Source organism: Neoarius graeffei, chromosome 15 (genome assembly GCF_027579695.1).
Source record: "Neoarius graeffei isolate fNeoGra1 chromosome 15, fNeoGra1.pri, whole genome shotgun sequence".
In the NCBI taxonomy this organism is placed as follows: Eukaryota; Metazoa; Chordata; class Actinopteri; order Siluriformes; family Ariidae; genus Neoarius; species Neoarius graeffei.
The window spans coordinates 40,672,230-40,694,064 of record NC_083583.1 but is presented as its reverse complement, the minus strand read 5'-3'; the positions used below and the strand labels follow the sequence as shown (position 1 = coordinate 40,694,064).

Sequence of the window (21,835 nt, the reverse complement as noted above, 5' to 3'; positions counted from 1 at the left end):
TTATCCAGGAGCAGGTGAATGCAGCCATTGTGCTGGCCATGGAGCAGCAGATGCAGAAACTGTTAGTGGAAACTCAGCTGGACATGGCTGAGTTTGACAGCTTGCTTCAGCCAATCATTGACACATGCACAAAGGATGCAATTTCCGTAAGTGCCAAATGATAGCAAGTCCTTTTTCAACACCCAGTCTTTATAATCATAATAATTTTTGTTTTTAATCAAATGTGAACACATGGTTGTGTCTTTTCATATTAGTACAAAAGACGCTCCAGTTGGCCTTTATGATTAAAAAAATTATAATAATAAACAGCACCCTGACATGTTACTGCAACCCAACTTGGCATTTGTGAAATGGCTTTTAAGAGTGCCGTTATACTGAATATCGACATGGCTGTGATTTGGCCATAAGTAATCATATCCCTGCTGATGCCGAGTATAACAGCATGATCGGGAGTGTGATATTGCTTTTATACAACAGGTCTATAAACAAGAAATGAATATTGAGTAAGTGACATTTTAGACAAAGTATGACCAAATGTTCTGTTTATTTTTATTTTTTTCCCAACTCGCAGAAATAGATCCAGAAGAGGCCACACTCACTGATAGCATGTCAGCTAGCTGGATAGCGCACGTTGATTTGTACATTCTTGTTAAATGTGCGTTCACTGAAATTGACATCCCTTCTTCCTTTTCATCTTAATCTGACGAGCTTTCATATTTTAAGTCAAAAGTTATATTCCTGAAAAGTATTTTTTGCCATGTCCAGTGATGATTGCACCAGCACTACTGTAGGAGCTGTTTCAAACAAAGTGGAACTTGACGTGGTGAACACAGATGAGCAGAGTGATACAAACAATAAAATGTCCCAGTGCAGCTACAATAAATAATATAGATATTTAGGCACTGTTTAAAAGCAGAGCTCCTGATGAGTGTATGAGCAAAATATTTGCGAAGGCACAAAATCAACCTGAATAGAATAATAATAATATTATAGCATCTGAACCATTGTGTAATGGCACTCCGTTAGCTCTTCCTTGTTTACTGTACCACTTCTGGAGTCAGTCAAAAAAAAAACCACTCTTTTTCCACGCGAGCGACGAGACATGACAACTTCCCTTGTCTTTCTAAAATGTTTACTTAAAAACAACAAGGTAAATCACAAGATCTGGCGCACGGTCAAAAGACTGTTGCTTCCACCATGTTCTGACTCGAAACTTAAGGTATACACAGTCAGTTACCATAGTTACCACTATATAGTGATGTCACATTATAAGATTTAGAACATGGAACTCTTTTCTATGTTCTTTTTTCTATGTTCTAAAACTCTTTTCTACGTTCCTTTTTTTTGTTACTAATTATGTATTTTAAACTAACATACTCTAAGCCTGTATGAATAAAAATGAAATTATCATCATTCATTTTTAACTGTTTTTAACTTAAATTATTATTGCTTAACTGGCCCTTACACACTGAATTGCGTAATGTAGCATATTTCATGTCAATACATTGCTGTAATATCTTGTAACAGTGATACCAATAATGAGAGACGCATCGCAGTTACGAATACATATTTATTCTTTTCTTTGAGATTGCATGCCATGCGCCAGAAACAACACCACGACATTTATTATGGGGTAACTCTGCTGGGTGCCTGTTGGACAGCAGTACAGCGTTTTCACTTTACATCGTTACTATATCGTTACAATTGAATATTGTCAGACATAAAAACTAATCAGTATTGATCAGTGGTAGTTTTAAATTATTGAAAACAAAGGAAAGATGCTCATAATTGCTATTGAACTATACAATAATTGTTTACACGAGTGTACAGAGGGGCGGTACGGTGGTGTTGTGGTTGGCGCTGTCGCCTCACAGCAAGAAGGTCCGGGTTCGAGCCCCATGGCCGGCGAGGGCCTTTCTGTGTGGAGTTTGCATGTTCTCCCCGTGTCCGCGTGGGTTTCCTCCGGGTGCTCCGGTTTCCCCCACAGTCCAAAGACATGCAGGTTAGGTTAACTGGTGACTCTAAATTGACCGTAGGTGTGAATGTGAGTGTGAATGGTTGTCTGTGTCTGTGTGTCAGCCCTGTGATGACCTGGCGACTTGTCCAGGGTGTACCCCGCCTTTCGCCCGTAGTCAGCTGGGATAGGCTCCAGCTTGCCTGCGACCCTGTAGAAGAGGATAAAGCGGCTAGAGATAATGAGATGAGTGTACAGAGTAAGAAATAGTTCAGGTTAAAAAAAAACATACAATGCAGAGATGCATTGTCTGCCATGAAAAACAAAAAAACAAACCAAAAAAAAAAACACGGTAGGATAAAAAGCTTGGGGGGGAGGAGACTTACTGGAAAACATTCTCCTCGACCGAATGCAATGTACGAGCTCTGAGGGTTTGAGCTGCAATCTTGATATTTCAAACTTAATGTGTGAAATATCAGTTGTCTGGTTACAACTGTTAATTGTCCAACAAACAAATGGATGAAAAAAACCTGTTTTAACTAGTTTTATATGAAACTGTCAAATATGTTCTGTAAAATGTGTTAGTAAATAATATCACATTATTTTTTAAAAAGCAAATTAAAAATAAGTACTGGATAAAATCCCATCTATCCTACGGTATGTAAATAAAAGATACAAATTTCGTTGTCCGGTGGTCAAGCGTTTGAGATGCTTTACCTTGCACTTATGATCGGGTTCCCTGTGGTGGTAGACGCTCGGACATCGTATGGTTATAAAAGCCATCAAAAATCAGGTCAACGCATTACTGTATTCTCTTAAGTATGGAGCTCTGCTCTGCTGTAAGCACTGTTGGAAAGCTGCTCGACCAAACAAATTAGTGGACCGGAACTTAACTGTTGTATAAGGTCTTTATTATTTCTCTTTCCAGGCTGGAAAGAACTGGATGTTCAACAATGCCAAGTCCCCTCAACACTGTGAACTCATGACTTCACACCTCCGCAACCGCATCACAGCAGATACAGCGCACTTCGAGCTACGCCTACACCTCATCTATCTCATAAATGATGTCCTGCATCACTGGTAAGAACATCTATATCATCACAGCATGTTTAAAAATAAGCTGCACTGCATGTTAGGGTGACTCTAATAAGGCACCTTCATATTGGTCATGTTTTCATTTTTATCTTGCATTTATCCCATAGTGTCCTCTCCAGCGCAAGCTTTTTCAGTGTGTTTGGTGTGTTGAGTACACTAACTTGTGGTGGTGTGTGTGTGTGTGTTCTCACAGTCAGAGAAAGAACCAGAGGGATCTTTTGGCTGCCCTACAGAAGGTTGTGGTGCCCATTTACTGCACCAGCTTCCTGGCAGTTGAGGAAGACAAGCAGCAGAAAATCACCCGGGTATGATGCAGAGTGCGCTTCATGTTTTCTGCAATGCTTTCTATGTACTATTTAGGCTATTTTCTATTTCCATCTGACGTTACACGTCCTAATGTAATGCCGTATTATTCAGTAAATGCGTTGAATAAACGCAAAATGCTTAACTTTCATGTAACTCCTCCCTGTTGTGTGTCTCTCATGAGATATAAGAATAATTAGAGTCTGGAATCACTGCCCACCAAATTTAAGAGAAGGATGCATGTTATATATTACTTTACATGTTTTCTGGATTACAAGGTGCACACTATATGTTCACATACTCTGTCTTTGCTATTCTCAGTTGCTCCAGCTATGGGAGAAGAACGGTTACTTCGACGAGGTCACCATCCAGCAGCTCCAGAGTCCGGCCCTGGGCTTAGGACAGTATCAGGTACAGTCATCTACAGAAACATGCCAAACTTGAGCAGTGCTTAAACTGTATGTGTGGTGGTCTGGGAAAACCTGTTGGATGTCACTGTGGCTGGGGGAAAAAGTTGAAAAATCAGGTTTTCTGCTTCTAACATACTTTTACATACCTTTGCTTGAAGAAGCCATAAATATCTCATCTCATTATCTCTAGCCGCTTTATCCTGTTCTACAGGGTCGCAGGCAAGCTGGAGCCTATCCCAGCTGACTACGGGCGAAAGGCGGGGTACACCCTGGACAAGTCGCCAGGTCATCACAGGGCTGACACATAGACACAGACAACCATTCACACTCACATTCACACCTACGCTCAATTTAGAGTCACCAGTTAACCTAACCTGCATGTCTTTGGACTGTGGGGGAAACCGGAGCACCCGGAGGAAACCCACGCGGACACGGGGAGAACATGCAAACTTCGCCCAGAAAGGCCCTCGCCGGCCACTGGGCTCGAACCCGGACCTTCTTGCTGTGAGGCGACAGCGCTAACCACTACACCACCGTGCCGCCCCAGCCATAAATATATTTCTCCAAAATGAAGAGGGATTTTCTTAATGTTCTTTTTAATCTTGACTAGACTATCTTTCTGAAAAGATAATCTTGTGTGAGGAAGCAGTTTAACAAATGCAGTGATTTTAAAAACAGTCAGTCTGCCTAAAGATGTCTGTAAGGGCCAGTTAAGCAATAATAATTTAAGTTAAAAACAGTTAAAAATGAATGATGATAATTTAAGAACATCGAAAAGAGTTTAGAACATAGCAAAAGAACATAGAAAAGAGTTCCATGTTCTAAATCTTATGATGTGACATCACTGACTGTGTATACCTTAGTTTCGAGTCAGAACACGGTGGAAGCAACACAGTCTTTTGACCGTGCGCCAGACTTTGTGATTTACCTTGTTGTTTTTAAGTAAACATTTTAGAAAGACAAGGGAAGTTGTCATGTCTCGTCACTCACGTTTTTTCGACTGACTCTAGAAATGGTACAGTAAACAAGGAAGAGCTAATGGAGTGCCATTACAGATGTCTAAATCCTTGTTAGCTAAGTGTGATTTCCTCACACAATAAATGTTATGTTTTGATCAAGTTGTTGGATAAGATCCATGCTGTAGCAAAATGGACGTTAAGGTAATAAATTCTGTTTATAATCAGATAAGGACTGTCAAAATGTCTGAGATACTCCTGCGCCACAGTCAGAATTAAATCTTTAAAGGAGAACTAAAGGCACATTTTTTTTTTTTAATTATCAAAATTCTATTTATCTCATTTTATTAAATATAGGAATGGATTTTTGATAGTTATTTTGTCACTGCTATAGCAAGTTATGAGTGTTTGAGAGATGCTGTGTAATATATCAGTCCGTATGTCAAAGCAATGGCCGTAAACGAGATTCGTTGAGACCTGTGTGAGACATTGTAGGACGGAAGTAAAACGTACAGCGGAAATCAAAGTGACCAACATCTGCCAACGTTGTCAAAAGACGCGCGCGCCCTCTTTCAAATGCTGACGTAATCAAGCCGGAAGTTTTGTTTGTTTTGATAGCAATCAGGAAAGTTTGAAAAAAGTAGGCAGTAATCGTCATTTAAACTCGTTTTTGTGCGATATTTCATTTGGAGAACAGCTCATTTGGTGGAATAAATGTGACACAAGATGCTGAGTATGTGTTTTGCACCTAGTTGTGGTCTGGCTGACACTTCACGTTTCAAAGTCTCGCACAAGTCTCGTGAAGATCACGCGGATAAGCGACGCCTGCCGTGGACCAAATTAACTAAATTCAACATGGCTAAAAACCGAATAGGCCGATAAGTATAATATTTAATTGCAATTAGTTGCCAATACAAGTCATGATATAAGGTTACTAAAACCGAAAACGTAATTGAATAACACATTAATTAAAGGTGCCCTTCCACCAAAAACGTTTAATACTGGCTCTTTTTGAAATACCATAGTTCACTCCGAGTTGCATATGCTGCATGTGAAAATGTAATTCTACCCCCATTCCCTGTTGTAAGGGCCAGTTAAGCAATAATAATTTAAGTTAAAAACAGTTAAAAATGAATGATGATAATTTAAGAACATAGAAAAGAGTTTAGAACATAGAAAAAGAACATAGAGTTTAGAACATAGCAAAAGAACATAGAAAAGAGTTTAGAACATAGAAAAAGAACATAGAGTTTAGAACATAGCAAAAGATAGAAAAGAATTCCATGTTCTAAATGTGACATCACTGACTGTGTATACCTTAGTTTCAAGTCAGAACATGGTGGAAGCAACACAGTCTTTTGACCGTGCGCCAGACTTTGTGATTTACCTTGTTGTTTTTAAGTAAACATTTTAGAAAGACAAGGGAAGTTGTCATATCTCGTCACTCGCGTGGAAAAAGAGTGTTTTTTTGACTGACTCGAGAAATGGTACAGTAACCAAGGAAGAGCTAACGGAGTGCCATTACACCTGTATTAGCTTATGGAAGAAAATAGTCGGAAAAACGAGCGGATCTGAAAAAGCCATACGATCTTACGTCACTTCGTAAATTAGTATTCATGGCCTCGCCCACCTTGGCTTGCGACCGCCCACGGGAAGGAAGTTCGGATTTAAATACGAGGAGAGATAGCAGAGCCCATCTCGTCAGTAGCTAATGAAGAGGACCTAACACCAAGTTGAAAACATGGCTGAACAAGTTCATGCCTGTGTTATTTGTGGCAGTAACACATCAACGTTGCATTTCTTGCCCAAGATAGAAGAGATGAAGAAGAAATGGTTGGAATTTATCTTTGGAACACCACCAGCGAAGTATAATGCAACGTTAGTACTGTGTTCTGATCATTTCAACCACAGTGACTTTTCAAACTTCGGTGCCTTCAGTAGTGGTTTTGCTTCGAGGTTGTTTTTAATCCCTGGATCTGTACCGTCAAGACGATCGACCACCAGCTCACAAGCTGTAAGTAAAACATGAACTTTTTGTTCGAAGGTTTGTTACAAAATAGCATGTTCATATTCTCCATGTTAGCATGCATGACATGGTCACAAGCTAGGCAGGGATGAGAGTTTTCCGCTTTTTCTGAGTAAAAAACGACCTTTTTATATTATGCCAAATCCGTTGAGAATTTTTTTTATTAATTTCAGGGGGTTGGGGGTATGTTCCTTCATGCTGTTCAAACTTTATTAACTCCAACGATGTTTACACATTATTTGTAAGTCGCCATCTTTAGTCTCGTTTAAATCTCGTTGAATGTGATGTAAAATTCATGTTATCTACATTGTTATTGGTCAAAACATCGATGCCGAGACCATAATAGCCAATCAAAACAGTTTTTACAAAGAGACCCACATTCTTTTTTTTTTTAAGTCACTTATTCATTTTATTCGTTTCTTTGTTCAGTAAAAACCCAAACATTTGTTGAGTTTCTTATTTCCTCGCGTCGCACCTCAATGACGTCAACGCGCGGTATTTTTCTCTTTGCGGTTTGTTCCTTCTCTCTCGCCGTAGTAAGACACCCACATCCGCTTGTTCTGACCCACTGGAGGTAGCGTCACAGTGCTGTTAGCCAATCAGAGGTAACATGTTTACATGTCATGAATATTAATGAGTAAGAGCTGAAATCCTGTCGTTTTCCTGCCACCCACTCCTCCAGCAAACTAGAACAGCCTGAAACAGGAGAACCACAGCATTTTTTTTTCACCAAAACCGGCTCACAGGGGATTCATTCATACTAGAGACCACCGCACAATTAATGAAAAAATGATGCAAGGAGACCTTTAAGACATAAAGCAAGTTTAAAAATTACTTCAGTTCTCCTTTAAATGTAGGTTGGTATTTTGGAAGGCCCAATCCATACTAATATAGGAACATCTGAAAACACAACTTTTCAGATCCCTTTTTCCATGTGTGGTGTTTCTGATCGCCAAAAATATGTCTTTCTAATCAGCTAAATCTGAAAGTGCTGTTTTCATGTTGTATAAATGAGGGAAGACTTGGTTTTCCCCAAGTAGGTTATGGATTTGATCCCGATTGAAAGTAATGACAGTTGTGCTCTTGAGAAAGAAAGTTGATCTCAGGTGCTCTTGTACATCACTGTATGGTCACTGAATATTGGGACATGTAGGGACAATCGCCTCACGATGTCACACAAGACTAGTCTGCAATCACTTGTCTGTGTTTTATTGTAAATTGTGTTCTTGGAAGTTCACAGGATTTTTGTTAATGAAAGCTGAATGTCTCGTGCCTTTAGGCATCTCTGATTACAGAGTATGCTGCTGTGGTGCAGCCGGTGCAGTTGGCCTTTCAGCAGCAGATTCAGGCACTGAAGACTCAGCACGAGGAGTTTGTGGCCAACCTGAAGCAGCAGCAGAGTGTTGCTGTGGCAGCCGCAGCAGCTGCTGTAGGCCAGTTGGCACCATCAGAGCCTGAGGGTAAAGGAGGGAACCAGTCCTCTATGACTGCTCAGCCCGGTAAGTAAATCCTGATATGGTGCATTACAAAACTAAAATAGGCATTGCAGCAAAAAGTTTACTGGTGATTTTATCAGCAGATGTGAAGCCTCCGATGACAGCCCCACCTCCAGGTGATTATGATGGTTCTCAGACGAGACAACCTGACTCCAATCCTTCTGCCTCCTCTGATATTCCCTCCTCGAAGCCTGGTTGGTTTGATCCCCAGCATGGAATGCCATCATGGAACCCTCCGCAACCTGTGAGTGTTTTATGCACTAATGGTTTTAATAATTTTAGTGACTAAAGGTTGTAAAATGTCAAGTCAGTTTATTTGTGTAACACGTGTAACAGATGTTGTCGCAAAGCAGCTTTACAGAAAAATATTGACTTTAAACATATTAGATAATTTTATCCCTAATAAATTTACCCCTGTGTGATGTGATGTCTTTTTATAAGTACTTAAGTAAATGGAAATATTGTGATACACTGTGTGTATCATAAAAATATCTATAATATTCTGGCTCTATTTTGTTTTTCATATTGCCCACCCTTACTTTAATTTTTGAATGCTGTTTGGCATAAATAATCAGTTTAGACCAGTTGGTGAACAGTTCTCTCAGTTTAAATCAAACAGAAGTCCCTGATTTAGTTTATTGCTCATCTGTTTCTCCGCACACTGCTACATGCTATAACTCCCTTTCTCAGCCACCGTTTGACCCCACTCAAGCTCCGCCTCCGTGCCCACCCTGGAACAGCCATGAGGGTATGTGGAATGAGCGAGAGCCGAGCTGGAGTAGCCCTCGAGATGGTGGCCCTGGAGGTCCAGGAGGCCCATGGAGTAGCCAGAACGAGCCTCCACCCTCATGGAGTGGACAGTTTGACCAGCCACCCTGGAGCAACCAGCCTGATCAGCCACCCTGGAGCCAGAGAGAGCCACCTTTCCGCATGCAGCGGCCCCCACACTTCCGGGGGCCCTTCCCCCCACACCAGCAGCCACCTCCATTCAACCAGCCACCTCCACCACACAACTTCAATCGCTTCCCTCCACGTTTCATGCAGGATGACTTCCCACCCCGGCATCACTTTGACCGACCGCCATTCCCACCACATCGGTTTGATTACCCACAGGGTGACTTCCCTGGTGGTGAGAGAAATACTTGATGCAGCTGCATTAAATATATCATGTTTAAAAAAAAACAAGCTATTATAGTAAATATTATAATAAAGTATTAAATAATAATAATAATGTTTGTATGGTGGGCTGTTTTTTTTTTTTTTTTTTTTAAAGAAATTGGTCCACCACACCACCACCCAAACCAGAGGATTCCTCCCCCAGGAATCAGTGAACATCCTCCCTGGGGTAGTAACCAGCACCCAGACTTTGGGCCCCCACCACACGGCTTTAATGGCCAGTCACACCACATGAGACGGCAGACTCCCTCACATGTGAACCAGGATGACCCCAGTCTGGTGCCTAATGTTCCCTACTTCGACCTGCCTGCAGGCCTCATGGCTCCTCTTGTGAAAGTAAGCATGTAGATCTGGCTTAGATCTGAGTCTAACCATCAAAGTAATTTTGTAGAAAATAATACAGTGCAATCTTTTTTTTATTGTCCTTCTCTTGAATCTTACCTGCGATGATATTTTTCTCTTTCTTCCCAGCTGGAAGATCATGACTACAAGGCTCTGGACCCCAAAGACATCCGTCTGCCTCCTCCCATGCCTCCTAGTGACCGTCTGCTGGCTGCTGTGGAGGCCTTTTACAGTCCTCCTTCTCATGACAGACCCAGGAACAGGTCACCACCCCTTTCTAATGCTGCTTTTCCACTACCAACGCGGCTGAGTTGGGCTGAGCCGTGCCGTGCTGAGTCGGGCTGAGTCGAGCTGAGCGGGGCTGTTGGAGTTGCATTTCGACTACAACCGCGCTGAACCGTGCTGGCTGGAAGTGGGTGGACACACTGGGTGGAGTTAGCGAAAGTGGGTGGACGTCACGTGATGTCATTAGGCGGCGCAAACAGTGACATCAGCGACCTTTTAAGCGGTAGTCTCACGACCCGGATAGTAAACAATAAACATGGAGGACATGGAGTCGTTAGTGTTGCTGGTCTTGTTGCTGTGGCTTGTTGTCACCGACAACGCCAACAGATACTGGCAAGAGCGTATAGATGAGGCGAGGCGCATAAGGCTTCAGAAATTCTCGTAATTCGTAATTCTTCTTCTTCCGGGTTTACGGTGTTTACAGATCCCAGCGTGCTCTCAGGGCGTGTGAGGACACTCCTCCTCACCAATCAGTGCACAGGGGAGTGTCTCCTCACGCCCCTAGCCCCACTCGGCTCGGTTTGGCTCGCTTCAGCCCCACTCCAAAACCGTGCAAGTTTTGGGTGCTGAGTAGGGCTGAAGCGAGCTGAGTCGTGCTGTTCTGAGGTAGTCGAAACGCGAGCCGTGTCGGGCTGAAGTGAGCTGAAGCGAGCTGAAGTGAGCTGAAAAAGGGTAGTGGAAAAGGGCCATATTTCTCTCTCACTCTCACATGCAAACACTTTTTTTTTTTTTTAATAATATTTTGTTTAATTGTTCCTCCTGGTACCTTTGGTGCTTTTAAATTAAGCTGTAATTGTATTGTTAAGCCTAATATAACACACTTGGTACTACTAACCAAGGATTCAGGAAAGAGTCTATAGGACTTTATGGACTTTGCATGAAAAATCTGTGGTGCACGTGATTTGAGACTATGCCATAGAAACATAAGGAGTATGTGTGCTGTAAAACTACTTCTCTCTCTTTACATATTTACACAAATGAGCTTAAAATATTTCTATTAAAGATTCCTATTAACACTACTTTTAGAAATACAATTTATTTTTCAAAGCCTTTGCTGCTTGATGCATTTTTCACAAAATTTGGAACGGAGATGGTATTGTTTAAAATTGAAAAGCTGAATTTTAGTACCAGTTCCTCCTCACTCACATTCTCACTTCTCAGTGTTTATCCAGTACTTGGGCCGAACATCAGTCTTTTTCAATCTAATAGTTAACAATAGCACACGTATATTTTTTTTCTTTGCTTTTAATGATGTTACCACCTGTGTAAGCATGCACACACACAGTTATACAGCCTGAGAGACTGCTGTTGGCTAAGAAAACAATTTGAGCAGCTTGTATCTTCACTTTGCAGCCCTTTACAGTGTGTTTGTTGTGCAAACTCGCATTGCGATAACAATAAAAAACAATCATGACGCCATAACAGAAATATAATTGCTCGTCTCCTAATGTCTGTCAGGATCTAGAGCAGTGTATGTTGCCTCTGGCTACACTTTACAACATGGTAGATCTGTTTTTATGCTGCTGTTTAGTACAGTGTTTTGAAACTATTGCTGTTTGTCATTTTTAGTGAGGGATGGGAGCAGAACGGCCTGTATGAGTTTTTCAGAGCCAAAATGAGAGCAAGGAGGAAAAAGGAACAAGACAAACGTAACAGGTGAGCATCTGTATAGATTTTAATCTGCCGAGTATTGCGTTGTCATTGGTGCTTCAGTGGGTTTGTTTGCGTGCACTGTAATAAAAAATATCGTTGTGAATTTTAAAAAGTTGATGTTAAGAGTAGCTGCATCCCTGCTTAACCATTTTGTCCAGTACTGATAACAGGGATGATCATTATTACCAAGTCAGTAATATAGAAGCTGGCAAAATTTGTTACAAGAGTGCCGTCTGCCTTTTTATACTTTAAGCTAAACAATTCTTAAATTGATTCTACATTTTAGGCCAGTGTTGGTGTTGTCAAATTAATATTGAAATCACTGGTTTGAATTGTGGGTTTTTTAAATGTCTTAATCTTTATAGTTATATAGTTTTTTCATTTGATCTCTGTTGTAATTGTTTTTTTTTAATGCAGTCATTTTAATTGGAATTATTTACTGTTAAATTGTCAGTTTAACTAAGACTATAGTCGTGTGTGACTCCTCAGCACACGTGGCAGTCGCTCAAGGAGCCGCTCCCGTAGTCGAGGCAGATCGTCGTCGCCTTCCAGCTCTCGCTCCTCCAAATCATCGCGCTCCAGGTCTTCCAGATCCCGTTCACGCTCCTATTCCAGATCTCGATCCAGGTAATGTCACTGCAATGTCTACATTTCACACATTGGTACTGCTGCTGTTTCTTTGCACTGGTATGTGTGAACACATACCGCTATTCATGAAAATAGAACGTTTATTAGCATTACGACACATCACGTCATATGTTGTATGTTGCAGCACATTATAACAAAATGTATTGAATGCGTTTTTGCATTTCCACCTTTCAGAAGTAGGAGCCACTCCAGGTCAAGGTCCAGAAGCCGGTCTCGCTCCCGATCACGCTCTAGGTCCCGTTCACCTGATCGGCGACGACAAGCTGCAAAGTCCCGCAGCCCCACACCACCGTAAGTGTCCACAGCAATCGCCCACTCACCCACAGACACATTTAAGAGACAATGCAGAGGCTAGAATCGTGTTTGTGCACACGCACAGGTCCACCTCTGGCTTGGGCTCTGGACCTCCAGCTCAACCTACTGATCAGAGGCTTGGCGAGGAGAACAAGGGCCATCAGATGCTCATGAAAATGGGTGAGCGTTCCAGCAACTTGTCTAATGACTGTGTGTGAAATAGGTCTCTGCGTGATGCATTATTCAGTAATGTGTAGCTTTGTGGTTTTAACATCTGTAGCTTTCCATGAACTGGATGTTTGTATGACCCAGAGCATATACAGCAACGCTATGTTGATTTACCTGCTATTGCCTATGAGAAATTCAGCAATAGACTGTTTTTGTATGCAGGATGGAGTGGCTCTGGAGGGCTTGGAGCAAAAGAGCAAGGCATTCAGGATCCTATTAAGGGAGGCGATATACGTGACAAGTGGGATCAGTACAAAGGTGTTGGAATTCCCCTGGATGACCCGTATGTCAACTACAGAAGAAACAAAAGCTACAACTTTGTTGCACGGATGAAAGCAAGAGAGAAAGGTAGCATCACTGTCAGTACACACACAGTTGCGCAAGAAGAATGAGGTGACCTTTTTCTCTTTGGCTTGTCAGCTGTACATAGTAGGGCTTAACAAGGAACCAACAATGTAAGACATCAAAATAGCCTGTGATGGACAATCAGTGGACTATAAATAATTTTGTGTGGAAATCAGGTCCGTGCTAGATCTTTTTCCTGTACAAAGTACTAGAACTTTTGCCACCAGAAAACTGTGCTTCTGCTTCCTCACCATAACCAAGCACTCATGCCAATTGGGTATAGTGAATGCAGAAATACAGTCACTATTATGAAAACAGGTTATCTGGGCTTTTTACAAGATATTTCCTGATTCCTAAAAAAGGGAAGTGGAATTCACTACATTCTGGATCTAAGAACCCTAAATGTCTTTTTAAAACAATTCATTATGCTCTGCATACCAGATTGGTTGACAGCAGAGAATAAACCTGAGTAAATTCCAGTCACTGTGGAACACAGCCAGTTCCTCTGCTTTCACATCAGCAGAGTTGTACTACTTCAGGCTTCTTCACTTTAGGGTCATTTCTAGGATCCAAAGGGAAAGTGTTGGCAAATTTTCTTGACTGAAGATATTGGAACTGTGGTTCTACAACTAAGTGGATGACCACCATCACTCCTGGGTCACTCAGGTTGATGAGAGTGACTTGAGGATGATTGTGATGTAGCAGGAAGCTTTTATAGATCATCTACATGGGGGTCACAGTTACAGGGTGATGACTTTAATTGTACCCTGTAAGGAAAAGCACAAAGACTCTAGAACCACAATTTTCCCACTGATCCAGTACCAAGGAGTCCAGTTTTATTTTTTTGGTACTAACAAGTAATGCAGTTGGGGTTAGCACTACATGATGTACACGGTCAAACAACATGCGACATCATGGACATACACAGCATCAATAACCATTGTTGGTTTTAATTTTTAATCTACACAGATGTTTACACACACTCATTTCCAGACCTGAGAAAGAATGGAAACCCAGAAAATATTTTGGAAAAAGTAATAGTTTAAGAGAAATTAAGACATTGCATAATCTTATGCACTAATGCAGATCATGTTTCCATTTTATTGATCAAGTTAATGACCTTCAAATATAGTCAAGTATTATACATTTTTTTTTTCTAAATCAAAATTTAAAAAGGTTAACTCTTGATATTTAATGTGATATGTTGGTGAATGTGGAGTCCCTTGCTGTTATGTTTTCTATGATATTCATTATAGATAAAACTCATAGAATACTAATTAATGAATAGAAATATCTTATTTTTATTAAAAGTTTTACCTTGCCTTTTTGTCTCCTTTGTTTTCAGTGAGTCGAGACACGCAGGAAGCCTCAGCTACAGAATGATTCTTCATAACACTTTCTTTTTTTATATATGTATATGAAAGCCCCTCTCCTTTGTTACCCTTTTGTTTGGAAAATCGATCTGGCCTTTGGTTGTTTTCGTTGTAACAAATCAAAAGGTCATGTTGTAGTTTGAACATCAGTGTCATTGCAGTTCAATGAATTTAGCTTAAATTTAATACCTAGTACAAGGAAATAAAGATATGTTTTAATCATACCTTGATGCAGTTTCTGTAAATGGCAACTATAAATGATTCATTTGCAATAACACTGAGCAAAGGAGTTTCATGTAAAAAACATTCTAATAAACAGTTTGGTGTATAAAATGGTATATAGTGAGTACCATATATAATGCTTGTGAACTCTCACCCTTGATGATCAGTAGCCACTAATTTGCATCGGGTCAAATGAACAATAGTCAATTTCCTATCCATGTTTATCTGACGGCTCTGAGCTTCATCATAGTATGTTTACACAACAGATATTTTTCTAAATCTTGGAATTGCTAATTGACTTGCCTGCTAGAAGTAGAACACTTAAAATAGTTCAGGCAAGAATTAAAGGAAGTCCACCCTGAACAAGCTGCATATTTTATATTTTAGGCCACGCCAATTTAATTAGTTGGTTCTCGGATTTTTTCAGGAAAAATATGAAGCGAGCGGGCGAAATAAAATTTAAAAAATGCTCTGATGGTAAAATTAGCAGTGGAAATAGACCAAACAATACAGGCAAACCAGTAAACAGAATTTCAACACACCTGTCAAAGATTTTACGCTTCTGTTCGCTGAATATCCTAACGATCACAAACACAGGCTTTGCAGGACTCCCCTCCACAGGCATGTTTCTTCCACAAGTCTTTATCGAAAGTGAACGGGGCGATTTGATTGGTTTGACGTCACGTGACCTTTTCTGTTGGCAGGAGTTTGATTTCGATTTTTTTTTCATTTTGCATTTTCTTCAAGCGGTGATTCCGAGAACCAACTAATTGAATTGGTGTGGCCTTAAATGAATATATAATCTTCCATGCTGTTGACTATTTGTTTCCTACATTACAATGCAGTTGAACCATCCTCTGATGAGATTTAGCCCATGTGCTCTACCTAAACAAACACACTAATGCAGCAGTGCTTTAGTCTGTCCAATCTCTTTCTTCTTCATTGGTTATCCTGTATATCATTTAAATAGCTGAGTTAAGTTGGTTGTAGGCCATGGGCCCTGCATGGGTGTAGTTGTGGCATCTAACTGCATTGCATTCTCGAACTCTGATTCAATGATTGCTGTCTCCACTTCTCCTGTGTTGGATTTCTCTTGAAAACTTGTGAAGAGCATTATGTGACAGCATTATCATAATTTAATTACCATAAATTTATGGCATGTAGCTTCGTGCAGGAATACTGCATCAACCAACAAATTAGCACCAGAATGACTAAACACGTCACGAAGATTTCAATATAAACATATTTAATGTTTTAGTGGACTTTTCCTTTTAAAAAAAAAAAAAAATCCACACAGTTCTCCTTACCAAAAATATAGTTGATTTTGCACTGAAGCTATAAGGCTAATGTTGCTAACAAGTAGGTCCCAGTTTCAAAGTCCGTCAACTTGGTGCCAGTGCAAAACAAAAGAACTGGTTGCTGGATTACATTTTGGGCTTGGGGAAGTACTTTAGCTGCTGCTTTTAAAGCAGGTGATGTCACCAAAGACAACTTACCTCACAGAAGTAAAGATTTCAAAAAATAACATGCATTTTGCATTACACAGAAGCATTGAGCACATGAATGACAGCTGCTCCTTGTACAGCTTGTTCCATCTACAATTCTGTAAATGTGCACTTCAAATATAGTGATAGTCCTTCATCTCCTGCAACACTTCCTCCAGTGCATCCTCCATGGTCAGCCTGGGAGGCCTGTTACAGCGGATAAACTTCAGAGAGAAAGCTCTAGTTAGGAACACGCACTGGTATGTAATTAGATTTAGGGCTGGGTGACATGGCAGAAACATACTGTGAAAATGAAGTAAGATGACATTTAATAACTCAATATTTGTCAGTAAAACAGTAAGGCATTTGGACTTAAAGGAAATGTTTATCCTGAATTTTCTGTGATATACTTGGTCAATGTTATAAATACTGACAACATACAGTATATGATACTCAACACATCGAGACCTAGTAATTTATGGCAATATCACATCAACAGCCCCATTTACAGTAATGACAAATTTTGAAACCAATCAGTGAGAATTAAATGTCTACCCTGCATCTGCATGAATTAGTCATTACAGATCTATTAGGTTTTTTTTTTTTTTCACTATTTGCAAATTTCTCCTCATCACTCAAAAGAACAAATAGTCACATTCTTAAGAGGTCTTTACCTCCTTTGTGTCCTCCAGTGTGGTGTATCTGTAGTCAGCAGGCCCCAAGGACTCCAGCATAGCCCGGTGTAAATGTCTGCTGGACTGGATGAAGCTCCGGGTCAGTGTGAGCTGCTGCCTCAGCATGTCGTTCAGAGCAAACACAGCAGGACTGTACGCCGTTAATGCTGTGGGACCCGAGAGAGAGCACACAGATGTTCAGCCCAAAGCTGTGTGTGAATAAACTGTGGCGTTGAACATTTCCTGGCTGAAACTAGCCTGGTTAATATGAACCTCAAACAAAATCAGAGTAACCGCACTGCGTGGATTTGATGAGTCATAAGTCTCCTACCTTCCACAGCTTCAGCGCTGATCATGTGACTCACCACAGGCGTTGGATCCATGTAGGACATTCCTACTGATGGGCCCAGCACAGCCTGATCTGCTCAGGACACATATACACATTTTATATATCCACTGGTTATATATACACAGTATATACCATTTTTAAATTCTCAAATATGATGATTGGTTAGAAGGTACTGATTAATTATCTATAACAGTTCTAACAGTTATATTAATGCACTTATTTACAGAACAACTCATTCACAGGAACTGTAGTGAACACACCACACAATTTAAGCCTAAAAATAAACCGGTTTTAAAAACACTTTCTCCCAGAAAGAAAAATATATAAATATGAGGATATTTTATGGAAGGAATCTCCAGGTGTAAGGGTCAGTAAGTATTCTGTCATGGAAAGGTCTTCAGGACAGAGGAGGAGATTGTAGTTTCTGGTTTGTTGGTAACATGACAAGCTGCGTTTTGTCTTATTGACTTCAAGAGGCAGGTACAGTACCTTGCAAAAGTATTCATCCCCCTTGGTGTTTGTCCTGTTTAGTCGCACTACAAGCTGGAATTGAAATGGATTTTTGGAGAGTTAGCACCATTTGATTTACACAACATGCCTACCACTGTAAAGGTGCACATTGTTTTTTTTTTGCTTGGTTTTTTTTTGGACACAAACAATAATTAAGATGAAAAAACAGAAATCTGCAGTGTGCATAGGTATTCACTCCCTTGCATACGAAACCCTTAAATAAGAGCTGGTCCAACCAATTCACTTCATAAAAGTCACATAATTAGTTGATTAAGAGCCACCTGTGTGCAAAGTGTCACATGATCTGTCACATGATGTCTGTATAAAATCAACCTGTTCTGGAAGGACCCTGACTCTGCAACACGAGAACCAAGGAGCCTCCAAAGAGGTCAGAGACAAAGTTGTGAAGTATAGATCAGAGTTGGGTTATTAAAAAAAAACAAAAAACCACAATCTCAAACTTTGAATATCCCAGGGAGCAAAATTAAATCCATTACAGAAAAATGGTAAGAATACGGCACCACTACAAACCTGACAAAGAGAAGGCCGCCCACCAAAACTCAGACTGGGCAAGGAGGGCATTAAATCAGAGATGCAACAAAGACACCAATGATAACACTGAAGGAGCTGCAAAGATCCACAGCGGAGCTGGGAGTGTGTGTCCATAGGACTACTTTAAGCTGTACACTCCACAAAGCGGGGCTTTATGGAAGAGTGGCCAGAAAAAAGCCATTGCTGAAAAAAACATGTTTGGGGTTTGCCCCAGCAGCATGTGGCAGACTCCTCAAACACATGGAAGAAGATTCTCTGGTCAAATGAGGCAAAAATTTAACTTTTTGGCCATCATGGGAAATGCCACGTGTGGCGCAAACCCAACAACCTGAGAACACCATCCCTACAATGAAGCATGGTGGTGGCAGCATCATACTGTGGGGATGTTTATCTGCAGGAACAGGAAAGCTGGTCAGGACTGAAGGAAAGATGGATGGCACCAAATACAGGGCAATTCTGGAGGAAAACCTGTTTGAGCCAGCCAGAGGTTTCAGACTGGGATGAAGGTTCATGGTCTAGCAGGACAATGTTTCGGGTCATACTGCTAAAGCTACACTGGAGTTGTTTAAAGGGAAACATTTAAATGTCTTGGAATTACCTAGTCAAAGCCCATACCTCAATCCAATTAAGAATCTGTGGCATAACTTGAAGACTGCTGTACACCAATGCAACCCATCTAACTTGGAGTTGGAGCAGTTTTGCCTTGAGGAATGGGCAAAAATCCAAGTGGCTAGATGTGCTAAGCTAATAGAGACATACCCCAAGAGACTTGCAGCTGTAATTGTAGCAAAAGGTGGCTCTACAAAGTATTGACTGAGGGGGGTGAGTACCTATGCACACTCCAGAGTTCTGTTTTTTCATCTTAAATGTTTGCATCACAATAAAAAAACAAAAAAAATGTGCACCTTTAAAGTGGTAGGCATGTTGGGTAAATCAAATGGTGCTAACCCCCCCCAAAATCCATTTTAATACCAACTTGTAATGTGACAAAACAGGACAAACACTAAGGGGGATGAATACTTTTGCAAAGCAACTGTTTATAGCTGCTGCAACCTAAGTAATAACAGGAAGTAATTTGTCTCATGGATATTCTACAATATTCAATATAACTATAAATGGATAGAACGGATATAAAAAGGCACCGCAACACACACAGGTTAGTCAGTGCTTCCATGTGCATGAATGTTCACACGCGCTCTACCTCTTTGCCTAAGCAACCTCACACACGCTGAGGATGACGATGAGCTTAAGCACCTTGCACTGTACATCAGTAATTGACACCAAACGCAAAGCTTCTGGATCACCAAAAGGCTCTGACGCCACCAGCCCCTGGCTGCAACCTCATTTTAGGCCAATTTGGGCTCTCTCCACTCACTATCCCTACAGTCCACTCACTATCCCTACAGTCCCCCTCCTTTGCGTTTCATTAAAATCCACATAACATTTGCACTGAGATTTGGGTTGTGTGACTGTTCTCCTCACATTGCAGCCACTGGTGGAGAATTTTGGCATGAGCACGATGCCCCCCCCCCCCCCACATAGAACCTCTTCTGCAGCATCTCCTGGAGACGAGTCTCCAACAGCAACAGTTGACAGAGGCCCTTTGCGAGTTCTTGCAAGTTGTCACCCAGAAGCTGCTGCAGCAACGAGCCAGAGCCTCACCTCTTCCAGGCTGCTTACTGGACCACCACCAAGATGTCCTCCGCCTGCTCCACAAGCTCACCCCCTCAGACAATGTGGAAGGATACCTGTACACATTTGAGCAGACGGCATATAGAGAGGGTTGGCCTGAAGAGGAATGGGCCCAGGCTCTGGCTTCCCTCCTCACCGGAGAAGCCCAACTGGCCTACTTCAGCCGCCTGCCGGATTTGACAGTTTACCTGCTCCTGAAAGAGCAGATCCTGGGGTGCTGTGGGTTCTCCATCTGCCAGGCCACAACAAGAGTTTCACTGCTGAGTGTACTGGATCTTCATTAACCCCCGCAGCCAGATGGACATGCTGCTAAGGCCCACCAAGTGCTGGCTACAGCCCAAGCAGCACTCAACGATGCACAGCATAGACTGAGTCACCATGGACCGGTTTCTGGGGCAGTGCCCAGAGGAGAGTGCATGGCCATCAGGATGAGGGCACCCAAGGCCCCCAACTGAGCTGATGGGAGCCCTCAAGTGTGCTCTAGTGACCCTGGATATTAGTAAACCGGAGATTATTAGGCTAAGGCCGGGAGGCCTCTCTCCACCACCAGGGCCCCGAAGGTGCCCTCCACGCACTGCTCATCCCCCTTTGCGCATTGACAAGCCCATGCCCACTCCAAAAACCATGGCTCACTACTTGCATCATCCACTCACCAGCCAGCCTTCATCTACCAAGTGTCGCTGTGCGGGTAGAGGATTGGCCAGTAGAAGCCCTCCTGGACTCAGGCAGTACCATCACACTGGTCTGGCCCTCAATTTTGCTTGTGGCTGCGGGACACTGCGGTACTGTCAAGGTTACCTGTGTGCACAGGGACACACAAGAGGTGGCCACCATCCACGTCAAAATTGGAGATGAGCAAGGTGAGTGGAAATTGACTGTTGGTGTGGTTCCTGACCTCCCGGTGTCCCTCTCCTTCTAGGATGAGATTGGCCTGGATTCTCAAAGGAGCTGCCCGCTACCAGAAGGATGAGACGACAAAGACTGCCCTGGAGGCCAACGGACCACACCCCAGCGCTCCGAGATGTGTGCCTTGCTGGGGAGAATGAGGATGCGGAGTCAGATGCTGCTGAAGGCGAGTCGCACACCAACCCTCACCTACTCTCGTGGATGTTTAGGCAGGTGGCACACAAAGGGAACTTCGGGCAGGAGCAGAAACAGGACGAGTGGCTCAAAAAGTTGCTGGGGGCAAGTATGCTTAGTGGAGGGGAAAGACCAGCAGCCAGGACAACCCCTTCCCTGTTCTTACCTTCCTGGTCCGCCAGGGCCTCCTACATCAACAGACGGAACGGCAAGGCCAAGAGTTGGACCTGCTGGTTGTTGCCCACTCAGAGGTGGACCTTGTAATGCACCTAACCCACTCCCTTATGTTTATTCAAATCCACACTGTTTGTACTGAGATATGGGTTGTGTGTCTGTGTTCTCCCCACATCGCAGCTGCAAGTGCCACATTATTTAGTAGGTCTAGAAGCTTTCTTGGGATTTAGAAACTGCACTTTTAAATTTGATAATTTCTGCCTTAAATCCATGAATACATTTACAGGGACTGTTCCATCATTGGTAAACTCTGGAAGATGCTAAATCCTGAATAAGCTTCTAGTCTATAAGCTTCACTTATTCAAATTCATTAGCCTTATTATTGTCATTACCCTATTAGCTTCAGGACTTTAAAAAAAGCTGATGTTATAAATGTGTGTGTGTGTGTGTGTGTGTGTGTGTGTGTGTGTGTGTGTGTGTCATATATATATATATGAGTGATTCCACGCTTATG

At 41.8% G+C, this 21,835-nt stretch overlaps 2 protein-coding genes across 4 annotated transcripts in view; one reads left to right on the top strand and one right to left on the bottom strand.

Moving 5' to 3' along the window:
- Positions 1-14,808, top strand: part of cherp (calcium homeostasis endoplasmic reticulum protein) — a 25,235-nt gene extending 10,427 nt beyond the window's left edge. The window contains exons 5-19 of one of the 2 annotated variants that reach the window (XM_060941313.1): positions 9-146; positions 2,883-3,034; positions 3,243-3,354; positions 3,674-3,763; positions 8,024-8,243; positions 8,324-8,484; positions 8,931-9,369; positions 9,514-9,752; positions 9,888-10,021; positions 11,613-11,699; positions 12,186-12,323; positions 12,519-12,635; positions 12,724-12,818; positions 13,029-13,214; positions 14,557-14,808. In XM_060941313.1, coding sequence (XP_060797296.1) covers positions 9-146; positions 2,883-3,034; positions 3,243-3,354; positions 3,674-3,763; positions 8,024-8,243; positions 8,324-8,484; positions 8,931-9,369; positions 9,514-9,752; positions 9,888-10,021; positions 11,613-11,699; positions 12,186-12,323; positions 12,519-12,635; positions 12,724-12,818; positions 13,029-13,214; positions 14,557-14,594 — 2,346 coding nt within the window. In that variant the 3' untranslated portion in view covers positions 14,595-14,808. Of the gene's footprint in view, positions 1-8; positions 147-2,882; positions 3,035-3,242; positions 3,355-3,673; positions 3,764-8,023; positions 8,244-8,320; positions 8,485-8,930; positions 9,370-9,513; positions 9,753-9,887; positions 10,022-11,612; positions 11,700-12,185; positions 12,324-12,518; positions 12,636-12,723; positions 12,819-13,028; positions 13,215-14,556 lie in introns of both variants that reach the window. The other variant, XM_060941312.1, reaches the window with a different exon arrangement.
- c15h19orf44 (chromosome 15 C19orf44 homolog) overlaps positions 14,512-21,835 on the bottom strand; it is a 26,979-nt gene continuing 19,655 nt past the window's right edge. For both annotated transcript variants that reach the window (XM_060941314.1, XM_060941315.1), the window contains exons 6-8: positions 17,296-17,385; positions 16,965-17,131; positions 14,512-16,514 (exon numbers count right to left, since the gene is read on the bottom strand). In XM_060941314.1, coding sequence (XP_060797297.1) covers positions 16,425-16,514; positions 16,965-17,131; positions 17,296-17,385 — 347 coding nt within the window. In that variant the 3' untranslated portion in view covers positions 14,512-16,424. The remainder of the gene's footprint in view (positions 16,515-16,964; positions 17,132-17,295; positions 17,386-21,835) is intronic.